Below are 27,552 nucleotides of genomic sequence, written 5' to 3'. Positions count from 1 at the left end.
GCCGGACCGATCTCAATGAAATTTGGCATGGGGGTAGTCCTTGAGGGGGAGAAGGTTCTTAGCTGGGTTTTGCCCCCGTACCCCAATCCCCGGGGTCAAGGGGGCCCAAAAATGGGCCCCCTGACCCCGGGGTCAGGGGGGTTTTGTGTACAGACCGGGGTCATTTTTGTGTACAGATATCAGGTAAGCCAGTTTAAATGTTGGCCCAGGCAACGCCGGGTAACTCCAGCTAGTATATATATATATATATATATATATATATATATATATTAAATGATCAATTTATCAGGGTTATGATCAATTACGCATGTTCAATATATATGTCAATTTCCTTCACTTGCTTTCTTTATTTCGCATCGCAATAAACGAGTTTTACAGGTTTTCTTTCTCATCTTACGTTTTTCAATAATATCTTTGGCATAAGAAAATGAACGAACTCTTACAAATAATGTAATTAAGTGCTCTAGCAAATTCTTACTAACTTCAGTTGATTCTAGATCATTGCAAACTTGCTTATAAAGGGATAAAACAATATAATTTGTCGACATGGACTCGATTAGAACTTCAGGATCTAGTTTTGAAAAAACTTGTGTTGTTTTTTTACAAAAAATATTCTTGCATGTCAGAAAAAGATCTTGAATTATATTGTGTACTTTCCACAAACCCCCTCTATCTCTAATATTTACAAGTGTCTGAGTATCATCTTCCATAACCCTGCAGCGCAGTAAAATTGAAACACACTGTTGGCTATACTTACATACATTTTTACTACTTTTAAATTTAGTATACACTCTATGAAAAATATATCCAATAAGATATTGTAAACTCTTTCTCTCTATATCAGTTATTTCCTGAGTTGTATTTACAGATTCAATAGTATTTGGTTTTATATCAGAAAGATTGTTTAATAAAAGAGAAGACATTTCAGTGAGTAGTGTATTACTCAAAGTAATACACTACTCACTGAATATAATTATCTTGATACACCATAATAATCTTGATAAAATAAATCACTATTGCCTTTAAATTGTTCTATTATTGGTTTTAACTTTTGCCAAAGATTTTCAGCATCATCTAATGAATAACTAAATTTCTCGCATGAGAACTGTTTTCTTATATCAAATGGCAGACACATGTCCATTTGCAATAAACTTGCACATTCTTCAACTATGCTTTTCAGCTTTAGTGGTGACAATGTATTAGAAGAGTTCTCCGTATTATACACTTTGGAAGAATCTATTTCAAACATTCCAAATCACTATTTATCTCGAAATCGCTGTTAAAAAATGCCATTTTTTAATCTTGTGCAGGTTTGCCAGGTCGTTGTGCAGTTTTCAAGTTAAAATCGAAAAACAATGGAAACCGTCCATGTTTCCAGACTATGTATTCTTATGACTATGCATATATATATATATATATATATATATATATATATATATATATATATATATATATATATATATATATATATATATATATATATATATATATATATATATATATATATATGTATATATATATGTATATATATGTATATTAGGGTGGTCCAAAAAAATAAAGTTTGGAAATTCTGTTCTCCACAAGGCTTATCTCGTTTCATATAATATTAGAGAATTTCTGTAAAAATTTGAAGCAAATCGGATAATATTTAGGGGTCAATAAAAATTTTGACTTTTTATGTATACGGTCTATACGGTCAAAAGAGTAAAAATTTCATTTGATATTTTCATATTTTAATATTTAAAATTTTAAATGAAAAATTGTTATAATACTGATTTCAAAATTATTACATATAAGTAATGCCCCATCAAATGCCTGGATCTTTCAACAGGAAACTCTTGGCCTCCTCTGTTCCAGTGATACTAAGTACTTTGAAGAGTGAAATATTTTTTGGGTCACAAACTTTTCAAGATGATTAAAGTCTGCGCAGACACGTGCTTATTCTCTTCAGAGCTGACTGAGTCTGTGGAAGCTGGAGGTTGGCTATCATGGCTCTTTTAACATCTAGAGGGACTCAGTTGTCAAAAAAGCTAAGCCCACAAGGTGTTCTGAGAAGAACCACAGATGTTGAGTAAATGCAGTGTAAGCCGCATCAGCAATGATACGGTTTGGATATTTCTTGAGAAGCCCAATCATCATTGCATCATTCAGGGGAGCGTATGAAGCCAGTGGAGCCTCGTGCCAGAAACATCCACAAATGAGAAAAACGAAGAGTACCAGCTCCTTCAGACCTCGCTTCTCTTTAGAAGTCAATTCCAACTGACCTTCAAATTTGCACCATTTTTAGAGAACAGATGGCCTTCAACATCCATTGAGCATGATGCATTGCTCCTGGAGCTCAGAACTGGAACTCCATCTTAAAACTGCTTCTACCGAGGAAGACAAGACATAGCTGAAGGTGCTTGACGTAATCCTCCCGAGGCTGCTGATGTCCTATGGCTTTGGTGTAGTAGACAGCCATCTCTGTCCAAAGAGTTTTGGTATCCTCATTGAAGATTTCATCTCTAGCTGGCGAATACTCTGTTTGTCTGATGTATGGCTATTTCTTCTAAAACCTATTAAAAAGACCAACTTCTGGTCCACCCGTCCCACCAAAAACAGTTGTGAAGACACTGTTCAGAACGACTTCCAGGACATGATGACGGCATCCAATGTTTACAAGTTCATGGCCAATGGCTTCCTCAATAAGAGCGCAAGCCCCTCGATGGATGCCTGATTTGGAGGAAGTTGTATCAAATACCAGACCTTGAACTTTTTTTCTTAGATTCCAGTCATCTAGTACTTTTAAGCATGCAGCAGCCTGTTTTTCCCCAGTTCCCCCTACAATTTTTGGGACTGCCAACAACTTCTCGATACCATTCCCAGTGACGATCACAGCAATTTGATCGACAGTTTCTTTTGTACCAGCTGTCTGGAAGCAGTTTCCCATCCCAATGGAGAAGAAGAGGAAATTCAGTTGAAAAAGAGCTCTTCTCTGCTTCAGCTACTTTTTTTTGGGTAGCCATCCGTGACCTTCTGATGGTGCTCCTAGACAGTGTCAGGTTGTCAAGAGGATGGTCTAAAGCTTTTGCTACTGATGCAACAACATACATAGCTCCACGATCAGGAAGATTACTCTATCTAAAGCCCCTGTGACTTCTGAAGTTGCTATCATGCTTTTCAGTCGTTTAGGCTTTGAGGAAGGAGTTTGAGATAATGATGATGGAACTCTGAAGTCTTCATCGTCGACATCGTCCTCGCCTTCAGACTTAAAAGAAGAACTGATATCCAAAGCAGGACCAGATGTTTCTATTTGCTGCAAGTTTTCTGTCTCTTTCAGTCTTTGATTTTCATTAGCTTCTATACAAGCTCTCTTCATCTTCTCTTTCTCTGCAAGATTGCGATCCACTCCAGCCATGCTTGAACTGGTGACATCTTCTCTCTGCATCGTTAGGAATTGTCTGTCTTCATTGTTTGTCATGATGTCTAAAGCATTCTTTGTGGCCAAGTCAAAAAGTTCCATCAGGTCATCTTTGAACATTTGCTCTTTAAATCTACAGCTTTCATATGCTTTCGACCTATTCACCTTCAACAGTTGTTTTTTACCATACAACTTATTCAGTTTTCTTTCACCAGAATCAATCCTCTGAGTTGGAACTCTTGCTTTGCTCCAAATCATATTAATATTTTTAATTGTGCGATTAATACTGTCTTTCACAGTGAGGTGTTCTTCGAGGTGGTAAAAGAGGAGGCAGCGGATGGCATCACCGTTCATAGCCAATCTTGCTGAAGAGAATTGGTTGGTGGCCTTGCCGACAAGCCAAACTTCAGCAGAACTTCTTGTTGCAGGTTGACATTATGTAATTAAGTACCTGCCTGTGGATATAAAAAAAATACTATATAGTAAATATTGTCATACTGTTTATGAATGTTATGTTTAAATGTTCAATGTTCATTTTTTTTTAAAAGCAACAACAATTGTTTTAAGGCCTCAATATATGATTAATAAATTGATAATATTACACTATGCCATTTAATAAACAATAGATTATTAATTAACAATTCATGGTAACTAATTAACTGTAATTATGTAATATGTGCATAAAGCAGCTGATACAAATTACTAACCTTTTAAGCTTTTCTTCTATAGTCAGAATAAAAATTCAAAAATACTATATATTTGAAAAAATTTCAATTTTTAAAAATTTTTCGCTGATGGCAAGATGTCTGCGTTTACAAATTGCACAAAGAACTAGAACAATTACTTTTTATGGTGTCCCAGAAAGGCTGTTGAGAAAAAACAAAACTAAAAATTATGTATAAACACTCAACAATGTGATTTCTGCTACGAACATGCCATAAAATTAGGAGCTTGCCCAAAATGTTGAAATCCTATTGACACCTAAAATTGCTCAAATTGGTACAATATTTTGCATGGTTATTCCTTATATATAGTAGAACAAAGTTAGCCTTGTGGAGAGTGGTTAGGAACACTTTTAATTTTGAATATGTAATTCTGGACCACCCTAATGTATATGTATATGTATGTATATATATATATATATATATATATATAAAAGATATATATACATATGGGCAATTCCACGGCGGAAAATGAAAAAGCAGTCAAACGTTATTCTCTTTTTAATCAACTTTTAGCAAATGAATATTGATGCAGACACATGAAAGTTTACTTAAAATATACCTTTTATACTAAAATTAATTAATTTAAGTCATTTTTATGCCTCCAAAAGCTATGGTTTTTCTCATTGTCGCATGATAAAAAAGGTATCATTGTAAAATGTTATTTTAACCATGAATTTATTTGCATAATTGGATTTAATTAAGCATGAAAATGGAGCTAACATGTTTAAATTGTTGTTGGTCAAATTTAATACTTTATAAAATATACATATTTTAAGCAAATAATGAAAGAACTATTGCAATTTTCACGTAACGTAAGTAATTAAAACATGATAAAGTTTTGCTTTTTTTTTAAATTTAGTTAAAAAACATAAGTTTTTTAATAATATATGCAAAAGAATATTAAATGCTTTGTTTTTACATTTAAAGTTTTGAATAATGATGCTTAGTTAAAGCACATTTTTATTTTAAATTTGTGTAACATAAGTTAAAACTATGAGCATTTACTAAAGTTCTGGCGCTTTTCATGAAGTTTTTGTTTACAAAATGAATTACGTCATTAAGTAATTCGCTTTGGTAAGACAAGATTCTAACAGAAACTTTTTATATTAGGAGAATTTAGAAAGAAAAACTATTTTTTTTAATGTTAATTAAAATTATTTATATTATTGCTTTTTTATTTGTTGATGTATTCTTATTTTATTTGACACATAATAAATAAAAATAAGAATTAATAAATACTTGTATTTAGACATTAAAGTATCAGTACACATAAATAAATAAAAATAAGAATTAATAAATATTTGTAATTAGACATTAAAAATAAAAAATTAAAAAGATTTATTTGCTATTCTCCTAATATAAAAAAAATCAGTTAAAATCTTTTTTATTTTTGTTTTAGTAAAACAAATTGTTTGTAAATGCAATTATGGGTCATCCATAAAGCACGTCACCCTGTATTTGTCCATTCTTAAACCCTTTGCTTCTGTCACAAATGATCACATATACCTGAACCCCTCTTAAACTGTGATAGCAATTTTTTTGTCAAAAATATTTAAAAAAGTTTAAATGTAAATACTTTGCAGCATTTTGAAAATTCAACCTAATGAAAACAAGGCAATACGCATAAACAAAAAGAGTGTAAGTAAAAACTTTGACAAACCAAAGATTTTAAACGACTTAAATAAGTATTAATAAAGTTGTAATACTTTAATAATATTTTAAAGTTGCTCTTGGTCTTGCATAAAAACTGTTTTCATTAGATAACTTTTATAAATGTTATGAAATCACTCAGGAAGAGTGCCACGAGTTTTTTAAAATTTCCTTTGTTCATTATTTTTAATGAAAGAGTTCACTACTTTTGCAATTCTTTTGTTATGTAACTCTAACTCTGAATAATAGATGTAAAAAATCCACGATAAACATCGCTTGGTAACGTAAGATAAATACATAGTATCAAAAAAACAAGTTTATTTTCTGTAGCCGGTTACCTCTGATAAAATTTTATATATTTTTTAAATTAGCATAGAATTCTTAACATCTTGAGAAAGTTTTTAATACAAACCGGTTTACTGATTCACAGAAATCTGACCTAAAAGTTGAAGCAATTTTTTTACCTTGTTTTCTGTGTAACGTAAGTTAAGTGGCATTTTCAGTAATAAGTTTGCCCTCTTTTGGCCAGACTCAAAACTTTTTAGCTAATTTTATTCTTTAGACTAACAGATTTCATACAAAATAGCTAAAAGTTTAATTTACTATTTAAATAGGCAAATATTTGATAAAGTTGCTGCGCATGTAACATAATTTAAAAATGGAATGGCCCATATGTATATAAAAGATATATATATATTTGTTATATATATATATATATATATATATATACATCTTTTAGATATATATATATATATATCTTATATATATAACTCTTATTTATACACACACACACACACACACACACATATATTAGCTCATCCTATTTTTTTTGTTTTTTTGTTTTGTTTTTGTTGTTGTTTAGGTGCCCCAAAAAGATCTAACGGTCTTGTCACAGAGCACTGCGGAAGTGCATTTAACCAGGAAGTTCACGCCTCCTTCCGAACCATAACGCAAAAATATGTCTAGAGCTCATTTCGAACCTGGATCTCCTACTTCTAAAGCAAGCGCTCTAACCACTGTGCCATGACTGCACATTTTGACCCTCATGAACTAATTTTAATATGCGGAGTGTCATAAAATATTCCCAAGGTATTGTTTTCTTTATAAAATTATATTATTTTTTATTTTGGATGACTATTTATACTCGCACCACTCTTTCAAAGTTTAAAATTTTTACATTTTGAGTTTTAAGAGCATTTTCAAACAATCAGAGAGAGTAGAAATTTACAAATCATTAACTATATAATAACGTCATTACAAATAATGGAAGTTTTTTTTTTTCCTATACCGATTGTGCGCATTTTTATTACTATTATTTTTTTTAACTGGTAGTATTTTAAAAACGCACAAATTCATTATGAAATTTAAAAAATGTGGATTTTAAACACAATAGCGTATAGACCGAATACAAAGCAATTAAAAATTTCTTAGATGCTTCTGATCTCATACAGTTCACTCACTTCAAGCCCTGGCTATTTAAAAAGGGTTTGTACAAGATTAGTTCAGTTTCCTGGCCAACCATTATTCTTGATAACCTCCAGCCATCATGTCGGAGTACTTCATATAGCCATAGCTATAAATAAATCTTTTAAGCCAGCGAGTAAATTATTTATATCATAAAACCATAAACGTTAAAAAAAAGTAAGGTAAAGATAAAACTACTTCACTTTAAAATACCTTTTTGCAAAAACAAAATGTATAAATTTCTAATTTTAAAATTATTTACATTTGTATATATTTGAAAAAAATGTATACATTTGCAGAAAAAAGTCAGACCATTAGGTGAAAATTAACAAATATGGAGTTGTTTCACACGCCTGGAATTTCATGAAATTCAAGTTGCTAAAATCAGGCAGGTTTTTATTCTGAGTAATAAAATACTCAAAGAGATCAATAGACTGATGACTACATTTCTCTTTCCAGGGCATCGCGGTTTTTGACCTGCAACTTTTCTGATTCTGCAATTTTTAAAGCAAAACTTAATTTCATAAGTTTTGATAATCTAGTCTTATTTTTTAAGAATAATTTATGTCATAAAGTAAAAAATTGATTAAAAACAATGGCTTGCAAAATGGTTTAAAATGAGATGTAAAATACAAAGAAAATAACTCTAAACCAATTTTTTTTCCAATGACAGACTTTTCTTTAAATCAATTGAAATATAATAAAATGAAATCGATAGAAATAGCACTTTGATTTTATCTTGTCAAAATTAAATGTAATAAGTTTTTAGAAGTGTCATTTTAAATCTTATTTTATCTACATTGCATTATTTTTAACTTAAACCTTTAAGATCGACAAGACTATTGGCAGATGTATAATGAGCCTGATGTAGAGGTGAAATTCAAATAATGGTAAAACCATAGAGGTGTTTAGTGTTGGCGTTAGCATCTTTTGATCGAGATCACAATATAAAAATGGTTAAAAGTCCTGTATTCAAAAACAAACAGAGGTCCAAAAGATTTAAAAACGGATAGAATCAAAGCTGAATTCCTTCTAAAAGCAGTTTTTAGTAATAAAGACCACCCACTAGGTGTCTTGAGTAGTATATTTCACCAGACTACTGGTTAATTTTTGATATTCTAGGTCATAGTTTGAAAAAATGCTTACGGATGAGACTCCCTTAGACTTTTTGCAATACAATGAATTCCAAAACTTTTACAATCTTTCTAAGCCACTAACAACTCGCCAAAACTCACAGCAAAATCGTAAATCTATTGATCATAGTTTGGAGAAATTTATTTCTTAAAACAAGAAATATATTTCTTGTTTTTAAAAATAAATTGCAGGGTAGGATATTTCTTAAAACAAGAAACTTCTTGTTTTAAGAAAAATATTTTGTAATAAAAAATTCAATTTTGCTGTGCTTACAGTAAAAAAATTTCAAGATAGTGTAGAGCATGTGATGAGCTTGGAGAAGCTTTAGAAGCTACTTCAAATAAAGAGTTCTTGTAAAGAACTATTAAAAAAAGAAGGATTCAAGCAAAAAGAAAAGTGGATTCAAGGAGCTAGCTATGGTGACTGTTTTCTCGCTATTGAAAAAAAGCCCTAAAATATTATCCCCCTGCCCCAAAGTGAGAGCAGCAAGTTGATGAAATAATTTTTTTCGTTATTTTTAACTAAATTTATATACATCAATAAATTTTAAGTATTGCTTTTCAATCTTTAAGCATTCAAAAATTATATGGATCATAATTTATGAATGCTGAAAGATAATACTATGAAACTTAAAATTTATTGATGAACATAAACTTAGTTAAAAATTCTCACGTTTAGGGCAGGGGTAATGAAATTTTAGCGCTCTTTTATTCCCAGCCTCCAATCATTGCAATATTTTGCAAAGCCTCATTATTTGATATAAGTATAAACATACAAATGTTTGGAGTTTGGGCCATGTCTATTATCTCAAACACCAAAAAATGCTGGATCTTACAGTGATCTGTGGTGTATCGATGCCTACTCTAAGCTTTTTTTTTTGACATTAAGTAAGCGTAAACTTAGTTAAATGCTTAAAAGCATTAAAGTTAAATGCTTTTCTGTGGTGCTCTGTGATGCGACCATTAGGTCTTCTTGGAGCACCTAAAATAACCACAGAAAAAATGTGTATATATATTTTTGAATCACATTGATACATTTTGATCTAGCTTTGTTTACAACAAAAGATCGAAAGTCCTTTACTCAATCTTTTAAGGAAACCATTTTGGATTTGGATTTGTTTGATCCAAGGTTCCAGTAATAGTATTTAAAAAAAAAATATCATTTGATACCAAAACGAGGTAAAAATCATAAAATTTGTCATATGACTGAGAAAAGCTCAAAGATCAACAAAAAATCACTTTACAATAGCCAAAGTGTTCATTTATCTACCGTAATCAGTGAAAGATAGGTACAACATATTTCTTAAATTATTGAGCACAGTGTTTTTTTGGTACAGGAACACATTAAGAAATATCATTGAACAAATTAACTAGATTTGACATCAGAATTTATTCATGCCAATGCTTGGAAATTTAGTTTATATCTTACTTTAGAATACTTTAGTTAAATCCTGATACAACGGCATACATTTGCAACCAATCAAAAAACTGCTGCAGATGCTGCAAAGTGTAGTTTACACTACAGAGTTTATTTTTAACCAAATCAGAAACAAATCAGATTGCAAATTTTAGTAATGCGGAACCAATAAACTTTTCCAATTTTCTCATTCCCTGCTAAGTATGATTTACATTAGGAAGTTTTGTAAAATAATTTTTTCATCTTTTGCAAAGCATAGTTTTCACTTGAAACTTTTTTCAAAATACATTTTCTAACAAAAAATAATAAGATTGGCAGTCTAATATTAGCGTGTCAATATTTATAACTATTTTTTTAACTCTTTAGTTTCAGCACATGAAGGGGCTTACATCTACCCCTGCCACAATCACTAATTCACTTTTATTTTAATTTAGATATGAAAGCATGTAAGCAACACAGAATAAAAAAAAAGAAACAAAAAAATTAATAGTGACTGAGCTGACTTTCCTAAATATGCAGTAGTAATAGAATTGCATAAACAAAATTAAAAAAAAAAAAGACATTAAGATACCTGGAATTCTTTTAGATAACTTTTTATTTATCACAATCTGTTTTCCAATAATAGGATTTATGCATCTCCTATTGCTATAAAAAAATAAAAAGTTTTTAATTTTTTTTCTCTTGACAAGAACACAAGAAAGTTACTTTAAAAATGATTAAGAAGCATCAAGATGTATGTATGTATGTATGTATGTATGTATGTATGTATGTATGTATGTATGTATGTATGTATGTATGTATGTATGTATGTATGTATGTATGTATGTATGTACGTACATATGTATGTATGTATGTATGTATGTATGTATGTATGTATGTATGTATGTATGTATGTATGTATGTATGTATGTATGTATGTATGTATGTATGTATGTATGTACGTACATATGTATGTATGTATGTATGTATGTATGTATGTATGTATGTATGTATGTATGTATGTATGTATGTATGTATGTATGTATGTATGTACGTACATATGTATGTATGTATGTATGTATGTATGTATGTATGTATGTATGTATGTATGTATGTATGTATGTATGCATGTACGAATGTATGTATGTATTTACGTACATATGTATGTATGTATTATGTATGTATGTATGTATGCATGTATGTATGTATGTATGTATGTATGTATGTATGTATGTATGTATGTATGTATGTATGTATGTATGTATGTATGTATGTATGTATGTATGTATGTATGTATGTATGTATGTATGTATGCATGTATATACACACAGTAGAATCCCGTTAACTTGGACTCTGACAGGGTATATATATTTTGTCCAACTTAGCCAATGTCTGAATTAAGTGAAGCTCTCATTTTTTAAGACGCAGCTTTAACTTTTTCCCTGTGGTAGATAAGAATTCGATTTCATTTTTGCAAAATGTTGCATAATAATTACCCAATAAAAACAGTTGCTTGTCTATACACAGATGTAAACACAAAGTTTTAGGGAAAGTTTTGCCATGATGGCTTCACAAAAAATATTCTTCTTGAATAGTTTTAATTTAATACACATTTATATGTATTTATAAAATGTATTTATATGTAAATTTATATTATGTTTATGTTTTTATAAATGTAATAGTCTAATACACTTATTTATTAATAATATATATTATACTATTATGATATTTATATTTATTTATATGTAATAATGCAGTATTTATCTATATGTGTTTTCTATACCTAACTGAGTTCTGAGCTCAGTACCTTGTGAACGCGTATTTTCAATTGAAGGCAATTATGAGTCCAAAATTAGAACAAGACTTAGCCACCTTTCAGTGGACATATTGTTTTTTTAAACCATATTTTTTTAGGAAAAATTACGATAAGTGAAATAAATATAATATCTAAGTTAAGTATTTTTCGTTTTTTCAATTTTAATTTAAAAAATTCGAAAAAACGATTTTTTGGGAATTTTTAGAATTAGAAAAACAGTTTTTCAAAAATTCTTTTTAGATAGGTTTTTGTGCAAACCCTACTATCAACACAAAATGACACAGAAATGTTTGGTGTTGGATGTTTAAAAGCCACATATAATATGCTTTATCCAAATCTTCATATTGGGAGAATCACATTCTCACTCTTTTCGCAAAAGTTTTCTTTTTTTTTTTGAATATATTGTTTTTTTTTTCTTTTTATTTTGTCAAATTTATAGTATTCAGAGGCTTTTCTTGGAAAATAATTTGGGCAGCGATACCCCCATGCCGGCGCCTTTCTGTAAGGAAATTAGCCGTAAGTAAGCATTTTTTCGCAAAAAAAAAAGATATTTGCCATAAAAAAAAAAGTCCTTAATTTCTGAATTTGGGCGGCACCCAAATACGGCGATCAGCGCTGTCAAAAACGGTCTAGAATAGCCCCTGGTATTATGTATTTTTATGTTATAGTTCTACTTGATAGCTTTCTTTTAGCAACCTTCGAGATTTTTTTAATAAATAAAACTTAATCAAAAATTAACTGAATCAAAGATATCAGTAAAAATGTTTAGTTTGCTAACTTATATTTGACACAAAGGTATTTAAATTTTGAACTTTTTATGTTTTGAATTGATGTTTTTGAATTTTTAATATAGTAGTCATTATTAGAATTTAATCGAAGCTTAACCAAATTAAAGATATCAGTGAAAATGTTTAATTATATTTAATTATATTTGACGCAAAGCTAAATTTTTAAGCGTTCAAAGTTTAGAATTTCTATTGAAGTGTTGGAAATTTTGTTATTATATGCACTTATATCAAATTCAAATTAAAAGTCCTAATTAAGCAAAGTTTTTTGCCAAATGGACTTTTTGCTGCAGTTGTTGTTGTTGCATTATTTTAGATTTATTTTAGATTAACCTTCTAAATTTTATACATTTATTTTTTCATATTCTTTATATCTAGCAATAATAAATTAGTAAAACACTTATCTAAATTTTTTCTACAGTCTGGTACACCTTCTGTTGGTTCATCAGAAAAGAACCATCCTAATGAACCTACAAAAGGTGAAACACACTGTAGAAGAAACTTATATAAGTATTTTTACTAATTTATACATATATACATATACACACACACATATATATACATATTTATATACCCAATATTCCAATATATATATATATATATATATATATATATATATATATATATATATATATATATATATATATATATTCAAATTCTTTTTATAATGAAATTTATTTTATCATTTATAGTTTTTAATCAGTTTGCACAGATTTCATAGGACACTTAGAAAGTAATCTTAGAAAGTAATACTTAGAAAGTAATTTTTTTGAGACTAGGTGTCATCATGGAATGGATTTTCAGCGTGGAAAATAACCGGCGGTCACTGGTCACTGACTGCCCGAAATGACTGTAATTGCTATTTTGACCTCTCAAAATGAATTATTCCCGGTCAAGGTTGACCGGTTGAAAAAAAAAAAGTTATATAACGTTTGACAAATTATCAGGATGTCTTTGAAAATGCATTTACCAAAATTTCATAAAATGTAAATCTTTGAAAAAAGCTTCTAAAATAATTTTATAGTTTGTACGCTACTTTAAAATCGCTTTGTTTGTGAGTATTATAAATGACGTAAACTATTAATTTTTTTTGCTTCACTTACCAATACTAATTTCATTTTACTGGTGGTGAAATCCATAACTGCTTTTTTCATAAATGATTGAAGTTCTTATTTTATTATTGTTTTAATAATAATATAATGTTAACTAAGAACATTTTTTTATTCCTACATTTTATTTATATCATTTTATTTATTTTTCTAATAACTATTTGCTTCCAATCGCAATGAAAAAATTTGTTTTTTATTTTTAGTTTAATTTATCCGTAGTCAATAAAACTTACAAATTATCGACTACTCAACGCCATTAATGTAAGTTCTCAAACTTTTTTGTCTTGTTTGTTCTCGGTGATAACAAACATATTTTTTTTCCGGTCTGCAACATTTGTTTTTAAACAATATGATATGTTAAGTTTTAAAAGATATGTTAAGTTTAAACAATATCTATATATATTGTTTAAAACTTAACATTTCTTTTGCGATGGAGTATGAAAATATGTATATATATTTTCTACAAAAAAAATAAAAATTATATATATTCAAATAAAATATATCTATGATAATTTAAAGACCGGAGTTTTAATTAAATAGTTTTATGGCATTATAAAATAGGGATGGCTCACATCACAGTAATGTTTTAATTTTGAGCTTAGACTTTTAAATAAACCTTTGAGGTTTAACTTTAAAAGTCTAACTAGTCGTATGTCAATTTGTGTGTTCTTCACACTCATACTAATAAAAACTTTCATATAAAATGGAAAAAACAGATTTTAAACTTGAAATAACTAATTTTTTTCGACTTTTAATATGTTTGCAGACATATGACTGGTTAGAAATTAAACATATAACTTAAAACTTGTTTGAAAAAGTTGTTTCCTCAGTTTAATGTTTTATCTTCATTGAGAGCAGCACTATTTTATACCAAAATATGGTCCATCAACTATAAAGCAAAATTTTATATCTAAACTTGAGCAATTAAAAAAAAATTTAACTTTGTTTGATTTTAGGCAAACTAAAGCGCTAGGAGAAAAAAAAAAATTTTTTCTAAAAATTATTCGGGTTAAAAAAATGGAGCGAAACATTTTTTTAACCCGAATAATTTTTATAAAAACGCAAAATTCGTGTATTTTCCAGTACATGCATTAACCGCGTTGAGTAAGAGCCGCACACCAAGCCCCTCTGTGATAAAAATAAATTTTTTAGATTTCAATTAGTTAAGACTCCGGAAAAAAGAAAGTTCGTATTTGAAATTGTCGAGGTTCTCTGGTCGAAGACTCTGCTTTAAAAACTCTTTGTTCGGTTAATGCTGAGTGACTGAGAAGTTAACTTTAATATTTAGATAAATTTAAAATTACCAAATGCACAATTGCTTTTTTTTTCTACTATTGAAATCTTAAATATATATATATTGTAATATAGAGTTTCGTTTTAAGTAACATAAATAGTTTCGATAGTATTTCATAAAACGATTGTCATGATTTTATTAAATACTAGTTCAGCTTCTGCCGGCAAGAGGCATTAACATTATTATCAACTAATTAACATTAGCAGCTTATAAAATGATTTTAAATGAAAATGAATGAAAGATATAAAATGATACAAATGTGATATAAAATGTGCAATCATTTTTCTTTTTCAACGTCAGTAACGACTGAAGTTCTTATTTAATTATCATTTAAAATTAATGTAACAAAGAACATTTTCTCCTTCTTTTTCATTTACTTTTCTCGTAACTTTTTCCCACAATTTCCCAAGTCATAGCAACGAATGAGTTATTTTTAAATAAATTTTAAATTAACAATTGCTAATTTGCACATTTTTTATATTATTAAATTGTAAGAGAATCGTCTAACTCAACTCTTCAAAATGAAGGCGACTAATAAGAGACAAACAACACTTTCATTTTTAACACAAGCAGGATCAGAATTAAAACCACCTGTTGAAAAGAAGAAAAAACTCAATAGTAGAAAATTACAGCTAACAACAGCTCAAAAATAGGTAAACACTACTCTTGCAAAATATAATGCTAATGATTGGCTAAGATATTAAATAATGGAAATTATGTTACACCATTAAAATGTACTGTATGTCGTCAGTATGCTAAGCAAATTATTATCAGTTTCGATCCTACTCCAATAGGAAAAACCGAGATGAGCATTGAGTGTTTTTTTCTTTCTATTTCTGAAATTGTCTTGAAATTGTAGGTATTGGCCCCAAAAATCAGTTATATTGGGATTTCTTTTTCAATTTTATCTATAAAAAATACTTTATAACATAATATACTTTATTACATGCTCGTTTTTTTATACAACAAAAGTTCTTTATAAAACAGTGTTTTGAGCAATAAAAACTTTTTATAAAATAAAATACTTGTGAAATAATAAATAAGAACACGATGAATTGCACATAAAATTCAAGCACTTGATATGATCTCAGACAAATATGGAGTATATATGAAATATCTCGAAAACATGACTGCAGATTTCAGTTTTACTCAAGCAGAAAGAGCAAAGTTGAAAGGGTATCATCAGAAGTGGAATCATGGACGAATACCTCTTTATTTAGCATTATTCATAGAAGTTTTATCGCCAGCAAAGTTGTTATTTTTATCTTTTCATAACAACGAAATTGATTCCGTAGCATCATCTGGATTTATTGAACAAACTAAAAAACAGTTAAGTTGCTTGAAGAAAAAAGAATTTAATGGTTTACCAACAGTCAAAAGTAACAAACAACACTGGAAAGTATTCATTCCAGGATGTTGAGCTACATGACTTTACAAACACACTAACTTTAGTTAAGAATTCAAAATCAATGATTGTAGCGTTAATTGCCGAATCCACAGAAGAGCGTTTGGTAGCACAAAATACAGTTCATGATATGTATGGAATGTTAATCCTAAACACTGGTGGCTGGTTTCAAAATAACGCCAATAGTTCATTTGCTGATGATAACAACGAAAAATTGTATGACTTTTACAATATGCTGTTATGTTATGCTGGCTTCACTGGGAGTGTAAATAATATGTTAGATGCTTGGCATAACTTAGTTGATTACACTATCAAATATTTAGCACCAGATAAAACTGAGTACCGTTAAGTATGGTATCAAATTTTTTCGAGTTCTATGAACAAAGATTTTTTGTCCAGTTCTACTTCTTGTTGAATTGTTGTTCGTATTGTCTGTTTCGAATGGAAAGGTTGAGCGTCTTTTTTCTTTTATGAATAGAATTAAAACTGACACAAGTAATCGCTTAACTGAAAACGGCTAAATAATTTAATTCGGGTGTGCACTGACGAAACAAATAGTGAAGAATTTGATGTGAATCCTGCCATTGAATTATAGACCGAAGACATTGCGAAGGCCTACTCAAGAAAGTCTAAAAATTTATTCAAAAAAAGCAACAAAAAAACTATAAAAACATTAATTGATTTAATTAATTAATTGATTAATTGTATCGTCATCAGACGAGTCTTTAGATTTAAAATCGTCTTTCGATTAAACTTTGGATAATGAATCAGATGAAACGTATCTTTAAAAAAACATTTTTAAGTTACATAAAACTTTGTTTTTTCTAACTTACGCAATTATCATAGTAGTATTACATAAAACGATACTTGATTAAGTATTCAGTTTAAATTATTTGGATATAATATAAAAACGTAAATTTTTTATTTTTATAAAAAATAGAATACAAATAAGGAATACGAGTTCGTTCAATTTAAAGTATCAAGTTATTTTTTTATTTAAGAATTGTCGTCATGCAGAATAATTACTTTGATGAAAATTTAAACCAAAAAAAAGATTAAAATTTTGACCACCCAAAAAAAGCAATTGATCGTCAATTTTATGTATTAGCCGGTCAGTTTGACCGCTCGACTTCGATTTCTTATTTTCCACGCTGGATTTTTCTTTTTTTTTTGATGCTGCTATTCATATTTGTTTAAATTTTTTGTCATCCTTTGCTGATTTGCTGACAAGTGCCCAATAACTCTCAATAACGCACTACTCAGGGTAGTTTGGTTGATTCACAACTTTTGGGACAATTTCGATGTTATTTTGGTTTTACCACTCTATTGCCTCTGTAGCCTTATCCATCAAAATATAACTGCCTTGTTGTGTTTGTTAATAAATGGCAAAAGATGTTTCTGAAGACATTAAGTGATGTACAAATTGGAAGTCAAAGTCTTTCAAAACGAATGGTCCGATCTTAAGGCTACAAGAGCAAATTGCTTACCACACAAGGATATTCGGAGCAAACTCTTCAGTTTAAATATACTTAAACTTGTCGCTGACATAGCAGAGGTATGCATTGTTCAGTATCAATCAATAAAAATATGGTACAGCGCGCAAAAATAGAATCTTGCAACTGTCCTGCAACTGTCGTGTGACCATTTTTAATATATGGAAACCGACCTTTACAAATCTCACACGCGTAAGCGTATTTTAATTAGTTTAGTATAGTTAATAGTTTTATGTAAAGAAAAAACTTTTTTTTATTTTGGAAATTTATCTTTTAATAATATTTATATATATATATATATATATATATATATATATATATATATATATATATATATATATATATATATATATATATATATATATATATATATATATATATATATATAAGTATTTATCTTTTAATATCCTTATATGATGTTTATTCAGAAAATATTAAATCAAAATCATAAAAATCAAAATTTTTTTTAATTAACAGTCTTTAAATTAAATATGATTTTAAAAATTTTAATTTAGTTTTGAAGGAAATTTGTAAAACGTTGAATGTAAAATTTAGTTTCAAAAGAATGTAAAATAGTTTTGCAATTTTTATTAAAGAAATTTTTTTCTCTTTATCTGCTAACTAATTCATTATGTTAATTATTATATTATGTTAAGTATACCATTGTTTTAAGAAATAAATTATAAGGAAATATAATCTTTTTTTAAATACCAAATTTAGATTCTATCAATAACTTTCGTTATATTAGTTTAAATGATTTTTAATGCAGTTTAAAATGAAATTTAGTTACAACACAGTACTTTCAAATACTTTCAAAACCTCAATAGTTTTTAGGTCCTGTAACAAATAATAATTACAACAGATTTAAAGCAAAGGATTTTAAAGTATTTGTAAATTGTTTTTTTAAATTTATCAACACTTTGTAGTTGTAAAAAAAGAGTGCCTATATATTAATATAAAATAAGCGCTCATTGCAAGTAAATATAATTAATGGCATATATATCGCCATGTACAGGGCCGCAGCAAAGAGATTTAAAAGGAGGATGGGCAGTTGAAAAAAAAGTGGTTTATCCAACTATGTACAAAAAAAATTTTTTTTGCTACATAAGTTTTTAAAAAATTGAATCAAATTTTCCTAGGGGGGCTTTATCTGAAAGTAGAAAAGTGAATGTTATTGATAGTTTACAATATTACTTTTATTTATGCAAACTATTTCAAATCTACACTAAGCCCTATAAGGAAAAATGACTGGAATATGCAAAAACTCAACTGAATTTTTTCAGTGGAGTTTTTATAAATTATAGCGACGGGTAACTCAATTTTGGTGACTGACCTAAAGTCCAAGTGTTCACCCTTGCATAAACACCTTTTGAATGATAATAGTATTGATGGCCGGGCAATTGTGAAAAGTTTTGCAGCACATTTTGTCATTTTCTTGGTTAAAAAGTTTAACAAACTACAATCAATCAATTCTGAATTTTTTTCTTGGTGTAAGCCTTCAAACCCTTGCTCTTGAGTGCTTTTCTAACAAGAAAATGACTGCATTCTAACTTTTTGATAAAATCTCTTTGGGATTGGCATGGGTTTCTTGTAAATGACTGGATGATCAAGTTCACTTTGTTTTTATCAACAAAACCTTTTATCTTTCCACAGCCTCTTTTTCTTTCTATAGTTTGAGTCTTCTTGTATAACCTCAATATGCCTCAATAAATCTTCTATGAAGATTTAGCAACTTTTGACAATTTTTTAATGCGAGTAAGTTGGATTTTGAAAAAAAATTTTAAAAAATTATTTCCGATTATTTAATTGTTTACTCGACTTATTGGACCAATAAACAAATAGTATTAGTAAAATACAAACATAACTAAATATAGAACGACATTATATATATATATATATATATATATATATATATATATATATATATATATATATATATATATATATATATATATATATATATATATATATATATACAACATAACTTTAAATATCAATTAACAATACTCACTAACAAGGAAGATATCTCATTGCATAACCTTTTAAGTTCCTGTAATAAATATATAACAATGATAAATATACAAAATCTTAAATGTTTACACTCTATTACAGTCTAATTGCCAAGTAAATAAGTATAAGTAATGTAATAATAAAGTTCTATTTTTCTATTTTTTTTATTTTACTGAATTAAAACAATTACAATACATTTCCACTCTACATTGATACTAGGAATAAAATGTTAAAACTAAACACAAAAGTTAAAATAAAAGTTAAAAACAAATGAGATAATTTATGTTTACCATATCTTTTTAAAAGTAACATAAACTTAGTAATTAAAAGCAAATGAGATATTTCAAATTTACCATATCTTTTTAAAAGTTATTAAAACATACTAAAATATAAATACTAAAGCAAACTAAAAACTGCAAACTAAGTTCTAAACAAACTAAATTAAAATACACGTAAAAACCAGTTTTTAGAAACTTACATGTGAATACCAGTTTCAAGAAAACCACATATGAAAACCAGTTTTAAAAAAACTGCTTGTGTACTATTTTTAAGAAATAGTACATAAAATATAGTACATAAACATAAAAGAAAAACTACACATGTACCAGTTTTAAGAACCATAAATTTCATACTTTCTGATCATGATTTGAAGAATCTTTGAACTTAAATATTGAAGACTATTGAATACTCTTTTAAAAGGAGAAAGTTTATTGATTGTGAAGAATCAGTGTCAATTTAAAGAAAATAAATTTAAAATATTTTCAAAAATTTCACTTCCTTATTTTATCTTAATTTTCAAAATCTGGTCTCTTTGTTTCCCCTGATCTCTATCAGAAAGCTTATAAGATTTTTGCAGTCAACCAAGCCGGACATTCAGCTTCAAGATATTTAGTTTTTGTAATGTCTTAAATCTCTGCCTTAAGAACATGCCAGAAAAAACTTTTTTTTTTCTGTTTTCTTATTTTCAGTTATTTTTTTTTAAGAATTTAAAAAAAGCAAATTTAATCTCAACTAGGTTGGGAGAAGGGACCATTAATTAAGTTGGAAATTAACAGAATACAAGGTAAAGAGTTCAAGAAAAAGAAAGCAGTTGACAAAAAGTTGACTTGTCAACTGAAAATGTTAGATTCAGTCAGTTTAAAAAGAACATGTTATAAGTTTCAGCTGAATAACACTATATTTAACACTATGAATAACACTATAAGAAAAAATGAAAATTTAACACTTTATGCTGAAGTTTTATCATTCAGATGCTTTATGTTGAACCAAGATCAAGATTTGATATAAAAACTTTTTTCCTTAAATTTTTGCTTAATGCAAAAAAATTTGAACTTAATATTTAAAAAATTTTTTTATCAAGGAACTTTACTACTTTTAGAAAGATGGATGTACATCGCCATACTAAAATAACACTTTTTAAAATATACAATTAACTAAACTCAACTTTCACAACTTATTTAATTTGTATTATAATTTAGATTGTTTAATATTTACTTTGTTTAAGATTAGTTAAAAATTTTTATAACATAATCAAACTTTAACAAATGTTTATAGATAAAAGTTGTTAATAAAAGAAATTTTTTTTCAATCTTTTAAAATACAGTATATAGTATAAGTAAAAGAGAGTTTTATTTGTTTTGTTTTTTGTTTAGAAATGTTTTTTGCTGTAAAAACTATTAGTCTCAAATTTTTACGTAACCCATATATTTTTTAAATCAAGAACAATTGTATCAGTTAATAGAATAAATGAGAATTAAATAATTAAAGATTTTTACTAAGTGATGATTATTATTATTATGCAACACTGTATTTCAAAATATCAAAATTTAAAGTTATCGAGTTATCATTAATTAATTAGCATTAGTTTATTTATAGTATTATATATATAATAAATATATTTATAATATTATATATAATAAATATATTTATAGTATTATATATAATAAATATATTTATAGTATTATATATATAATAAATATATTTATAGTATTATATATATAATAAATGTATTTATTATGTATATGAATTAGCATTAAGTTTATTTACTTTTGCATAGTTTTAGTTGGTTGGTTTTTAATTGGTTTGTTTTTTAAAACTTTATTTCTATATTTACAAAAAAATTTTACTTATTAACAGTATATCGCAGAAAACAATAATAAGTTTTTTTTTGAATATAAATTTTTAATAGAATAAACTTTTTGTAGCAATTAAAAAAAAAACATACCTTTTTGAAAATTGTTTTGAAACAAAATATTTTTAATGATGGTATGATATAATTTATCAAATGCTTAAATGTACCAGTTTATCGTAAAATTTATAAACAGCAAAATCAATTAATACAATTGTCATAACTTTAACAGTAACTGAATTATGAAATTACTTTCGAATATAATAACTTAAAGGTGTTGCAAGCATTAATTAAAAATTATAATCAAACTAATTATATTACTTAGTTATTAGGTTGAAAACTTAATAATGAGCATTATTAATAATTACTACTATGTGGTCACACTGGAGATAATTAAAAAATAAAATTGTTTTTTGTTATCAAATTTTGAATTTAAAGTTTAAAAAGAATAAAATTTTGAAAAAACAACCACTAATAAACAATTTTAAAAAATCTGTATTTTATCAACTCTATTACTTAACTCTCTGTTCATACTTTAATAAAACTTGAGAAACGTTATCTTACTCCCTGTTCACACTTTAATAAAACATGATAAATGTAAACTAACTCTCTGTTCACACTTTAGATAAACTTGAATAATGTAACCTAATATAAAATCTAAAAAAACTCAATCAAAATTTAAAATCTTTTAGAAAGTTAAAAATGTAAAAAAAAAAAAACTTTAGTGCAAAACCCTAAAAAACTATTGAAAAAAACTTCAAAAAATGTGTTTTTTTTTAGGTAAAAAAAATATGGTAGCAAAAAAAATATGTTATTTTGCAACACTATAATTGTTACATTTCTAATGATTTACAACATAACTAGTTTGCTACCCTTTAGTTAAAGTCCTACCAGTATCTTTAGTCTGTTAAACAGTTTGCAAAATCTAGGTCGGCATTATGCAATGCCTACACTAACGCTGATCTTTGCTTTACTACAACTAATGTGTTTTGTCCTTGGGTGATAAAGAAGCTCCAGCTGAAACAAAGCTACAAATGCTACAAGCTCTGGTTGAGTTTGAAGGGTGAGAGGAATTTCAGCATTGTAAAACCATCAAATGCACAAATTGGATCTAAACTAATTTCCAAGCATTCTAGCTTCTAGCTACCTTTTCTACAAACATTTTAACATATCAAGGACAAGGATAAAAGAATGGCTTAATAATAGTCTGAACACTATAGATGCTTTTACCCTGATTCTACAGAATGTTTGAGATACGTTAGAAGTTACTGGAAATGAAAAAGAGTCTTGACCTTTTAAAAAGAGTCTTGAGGATGACTTAAAATATATATATATAAAAGTGGTTAGAAAGAAGTGATATGATAACCTCATAAATTTTCCCAGACACACCATATGAAGTAAGCTTGTGAAAAAGACCCGATTGCTAAATTTTTTTAAAAGCTTTAAATATATCAAGAGCAATGGTCGTTGCCTTGCCATCCTGAATCTCTAAAAGCACCAACATGCAAAAAAAAAAGTATGTAAAAAATATTTGTTCATAATTTAATTTTATTTATCATATATATAATCTATTTGTTTTTCAAGTTAGAAGCGTTCTATTTTTAAAAAATTCATTCAATTCAAAAAATCAATTTTTTTTTTAAATCATTTTTTTATATTTTCTCAAATTCAATCATTACAAGCATAGCAAGGTCATCAATACAAGGTCATAAACTAATAAAACTTGCTTTTCAAATGTCTGTTGATTTCATATTTTTTAATTGATATTTTAGCAGAATTATAATGTTACTTAGTTGTAAAATTTAATATTAATTCATTTTATTAGATAAAACCATTCATTTACATGTTTACGGATATTTTAATATTATTCAAGATCTAAAAGTTTAATTGGAAAGTTTAGTCTAGTATAGTTAGGTTAAAATTAACATATGTGGATAAAAAACTTATTTATATAAAACATATATAAGAAAACTAATAAATACTAGAGTGTTGCACAAAGAAAACTCTAAACAAGTTGTAATATGCCTAACAAAATAGTTATTAAAAAATTTGTTAATTAAATTTTAAATCCTACAGTTTTCAAACAAATGATTTAGGAGAAGTTAATTTAGTTTGGTCTAATACTTACAGAGGTTATTTGGAGTTTTAGAAAACTGTCACAATAAAAATAAAGACTGTGCTAAACTAGCAACAGAAACATTCATAAGTAAAACATTAGTCATGAAAAAGAAAAACTTTTCAGACCATACTTTACGTTCTTGAATGCATGTGGCAGCTGTCTTAAGATTGAGTGAAGCTAAGAAAAAAACTGATACTATCAATTCCAAAAAAAGTGCTGCCAAATCCTCTAACAGTGTTAAAGCCCAAATAACACTGAGACCTTATAAGGACGACTAAACACATAACTACAATGACAATGACGTGCATAAAACACATTATATTGTCAATTCATAAATTTGCTATAAACTTAAATAAAGTTTAATTGCTACATTCTTTAAGTAGCTATTGTCTAAAGCTATACTCTTATAAAGCAATGCTTAAATAACCAAATAATTATTAACCCTTTTGTAACAAGATGCAAAAAACTAAAATCAAAATTTTGCTGATCTGATGTAGGCAAAGTTTGGCACTCTTTGTGCTGACATGAAATTCATTGGATTATGCGGGATTATGTTCTATTGGTATCTTTATTCTGTTAAAGTTCTAACAGTATCTTTAATTTAAATAAAACAAAAAAACAAAACAAAAAAAAGAAAAACAAATGGTAAAATATAAAATAAATAACAAAAAAAAAAATTTCATACTTGCAATGTTTACATTTCATGCAATCTTCTGTTTTTTTACAGTTTGCACAGTTCCCACAAAATGTTACAAGTCGATTGCTAAAGTCAGTAAAATGAAGTTTTCCACTTATGTTTATTGCTTTTAATCGAATATTGCCAGTGTGATTTTTCCAAAATACGGATGGTGGAAACGATTTTTTAATACGCCTCGTTTGATTTATATACAATTTTTTATCTGTGTCATGCTTTTCTTGATCATCACACTTTATTTTTTTTGGAAACAGATTTTGTCTGTTTGATACTTTTTGTATATATGCATTGTTATCAGCCTCTCCATTAAACAATTTTATAAAGTCATTATTTTTTGATGATTTTATTTCTTCATCAAGTAAACAACTCTTGTTATCAAATATATCCATAAAGTTATTTAATAAAACTTTAGGAGAATTATTAAGAATAGATTTTTCAGATAGTGTTCTAGATGCTTCACTCATTTGCTTAGTAAAAAGTTTTTGAGGTGAACTATTCTTTATCTTTATCCTTTTCTTAGGAGGAGAGCCATTATGTGAAGTCTGAGGAGGAGAATAAGGTGTGACATATTTTTGAGGAGAAAAACTGTTTTGAGAAGATTGATTAGAACAACAGGATACAACATATTTCATTCGGACCTTCTTTTTCTAAAAAAAATTATATATCACTGTACATATCGTGTGCATGTAGCAAAGTGCATGCTGAGTTTAATAAAGTGGAAGCTAATTGTTTGAATTTATGTTGTTTCAATATATAGAATTTAGCTTGTTGTTTAGCTTCAATATATAGAATTAGATCAAACTTAACAAACTTAAGTCAATTTAATTAAAATTTACTTTAATATTCAAATAAGTAAAAAAATGAATTTATATGTAGGGCATAAAACACTGCTTTTTTTGATATTTCAGGAAATAGAAAACAAAAAAATCCAAAAAATTACTCATCTTGTTGTTTTTTAAACTCACTTAAAATTTTTTAATTAATAATTTTAATTAACCTAGAGAAATAGAGAAATGTTTAAATATTTTTTAAAAACTATAGAAGTTTTTCTGTTTCTTTTTATAACTACTTTTAGAATTATTTTTTTTTTTGCACATAATGACACCTATGGTTAGTCACACTGTTTTGAAATTAGGTTGTATATTTGTATGTGTGTATATTTGTATGTATGTATATTTGTATGTATGTATATTTGTATGTATGTATATTTGTATGTATGTATATTTGTATGTATGTATATTTGTATGTATGTATATTTGTATGTATGTATATTTGTATGTATGTATATTTGTATGTATGTATATTTGTATGTATGTATATTTGTATGTATGTATATTTGTATGTATGTATATTTGTATGTATGTATATTTGTATGTATGTATATTTGTATATATGTATATTGGTATATTTAGGGGCAGGTAAATAAAAATAAAGAGAGATAAGCTTTTCAATTTTTTAATTTTTATTTTTTTAAAATTAGTATGAAAGTTGTTTTGATTTATTATTAATGCAATATATTTCTAAATTCACTCACAATTTATTTTTCAAGTAACTATTTAAAGACAAGATAGAAACATATAAAAAAATATAACAAAGATCAGTGATGCATCCAGGTCAATTTTGACAACAGTATACCATTTTGGACACCCAAATTTTAATGTAATGCCTCATTTTCTGCCCAAACTGTAGTATTTATTTATTGATATTTTGAAATTTTTTGCCTTATGGAAGACAAAGGGAGATAAAACTATATTTAATATACTTTTTTGTCAACAAATTAGTGTGGAATTGTGGTTATTGAATGCAGTGGTTGTGTAAAAACAAAAAAAGTCCTTATAACCTTCATAGATACTGGTATCTATGAACCTTCTCTTTTTTACACAGACACTTAAAATAATGGATAATAATGGATACATCACTAAGAAAATTTTGACTTGTCAAAACATTGATTTGAAACAAAAATTTTATTTTTAGGCTATATAAAAATACTATCAATTCAATACATAAAAATCAATATTGATGGTTCATAGATATTTCACGCAATGTAAAATTGGGCATTACATCACGAGTTTAGAAATTTCAACCCTCTATGGACATGAAAATATAAAAATAATTTACTATAACTTCAGCTATGTTATTAAGAATGATTTCAAACTTATTTAGCAAAAAAATCAAAGTTTTTTTGCAAAGTTTTTGTTTACATTTTGAAGCTATGACATAACCTTAAATGGGTTATGCCCCAAGCTAAAATTTAATGAATTTCAACAGAATTACTGTTTCAGCGAGGCAAAATTTTCAGTTATAAGATAAACAAAGTTATGCGGGTTTTTTTCTTGCCTTGTGGAGAGTTTGACTAGTAATCAGATAAGTAGTTTAATTCTTTTATATCTACTGGATCTATTTGCCAATAAATATTGTTTTATTTGAGTTGTTTGTATTATATTTATATCATGATGTTTATGATAATTTTATAGCAATGTATTCTACTGTAAGGAAAAATTTGAAACAATATATTGGATGGGAAGATGAATATAACTTTCCTTTTGTTAAGCAATTGGTTAACGGTGATAAAATCACCAACAATGTGATTTCTATTTTACTCACTATCTAAAGTGTTGCTTAGTTTTTTAAGTTTTATTTTGCCAATTAAGTTTAATTTGCCTCGTACTGATGAGTTTGATAAAAATGTGCCAAACATTATCCCAAAGAAAAAAGATTTAAAAAAACTTTTCAAGCTTCAAAAAATGAAGCATTTTTTAAAATGCAATTGTCTAAAGCTCCACCAAGAAAAAAATCAGCAGATGTAGTTAATTTTTATTTTAAATAGGAATCAGGAGCTTAGTATTCAAATTGATCAATTAACGTCTAGAGAAAAAACTAATAGAGAGCAAATAGAGAAATTAAAAATGCAGGTAATAAAGTTGGAAAATT

The 27,552-nt window shown here is 27.3% G+C and overlaps 1 protein-coding gene across 1 annotated transcript in view; it reads right to left on the bottom strand.

Annotated features, from left to right (window-relative positions):
* Positions 1–27,552, bottom strand: part of LOC100210554 (histone-lysine N-methyltransferase 2A) — a 100,968-nt gene that overhangs the window by 64,595 nt on the left and 8,821 nt on the right. Inside the window, exons 4-6 of the mRNA XM_065787796.1 lie at positions 24,613–25,268; positions 19,682–19,720; positions 10,361–10,434 (exon numbers count right to left, since the gene is read on the bottom strand). Coding sequence (XP_065643868.1) covers positions 10,361–10,434; positions 19,682–19,720; positions 24,613–25,268 — 769 coding nt within the window. The remainder of the gene's footprint in view (positions 1–10,360; positions 10,435–19,681; positions 19,721–24,612; positions 25,269–27,552) is intronic.

Source organism: Hydra vulgaris, chromosome 01, assembly GCF_038396675.1.
Source record: "Hydra vulgaris chromosome 01, alternate assembly HydraT2T_AEP".
Classification (NCBI taxonomy): Eukaryota; Metazoa; Cnidaria; class Hydrozoa; order Anthoathecata; family Hydridae; genus Hydra; species Hydra vulgaris.
This window is presented reverse-complemented; position numbering and strand designations above follow the sequence as displayed.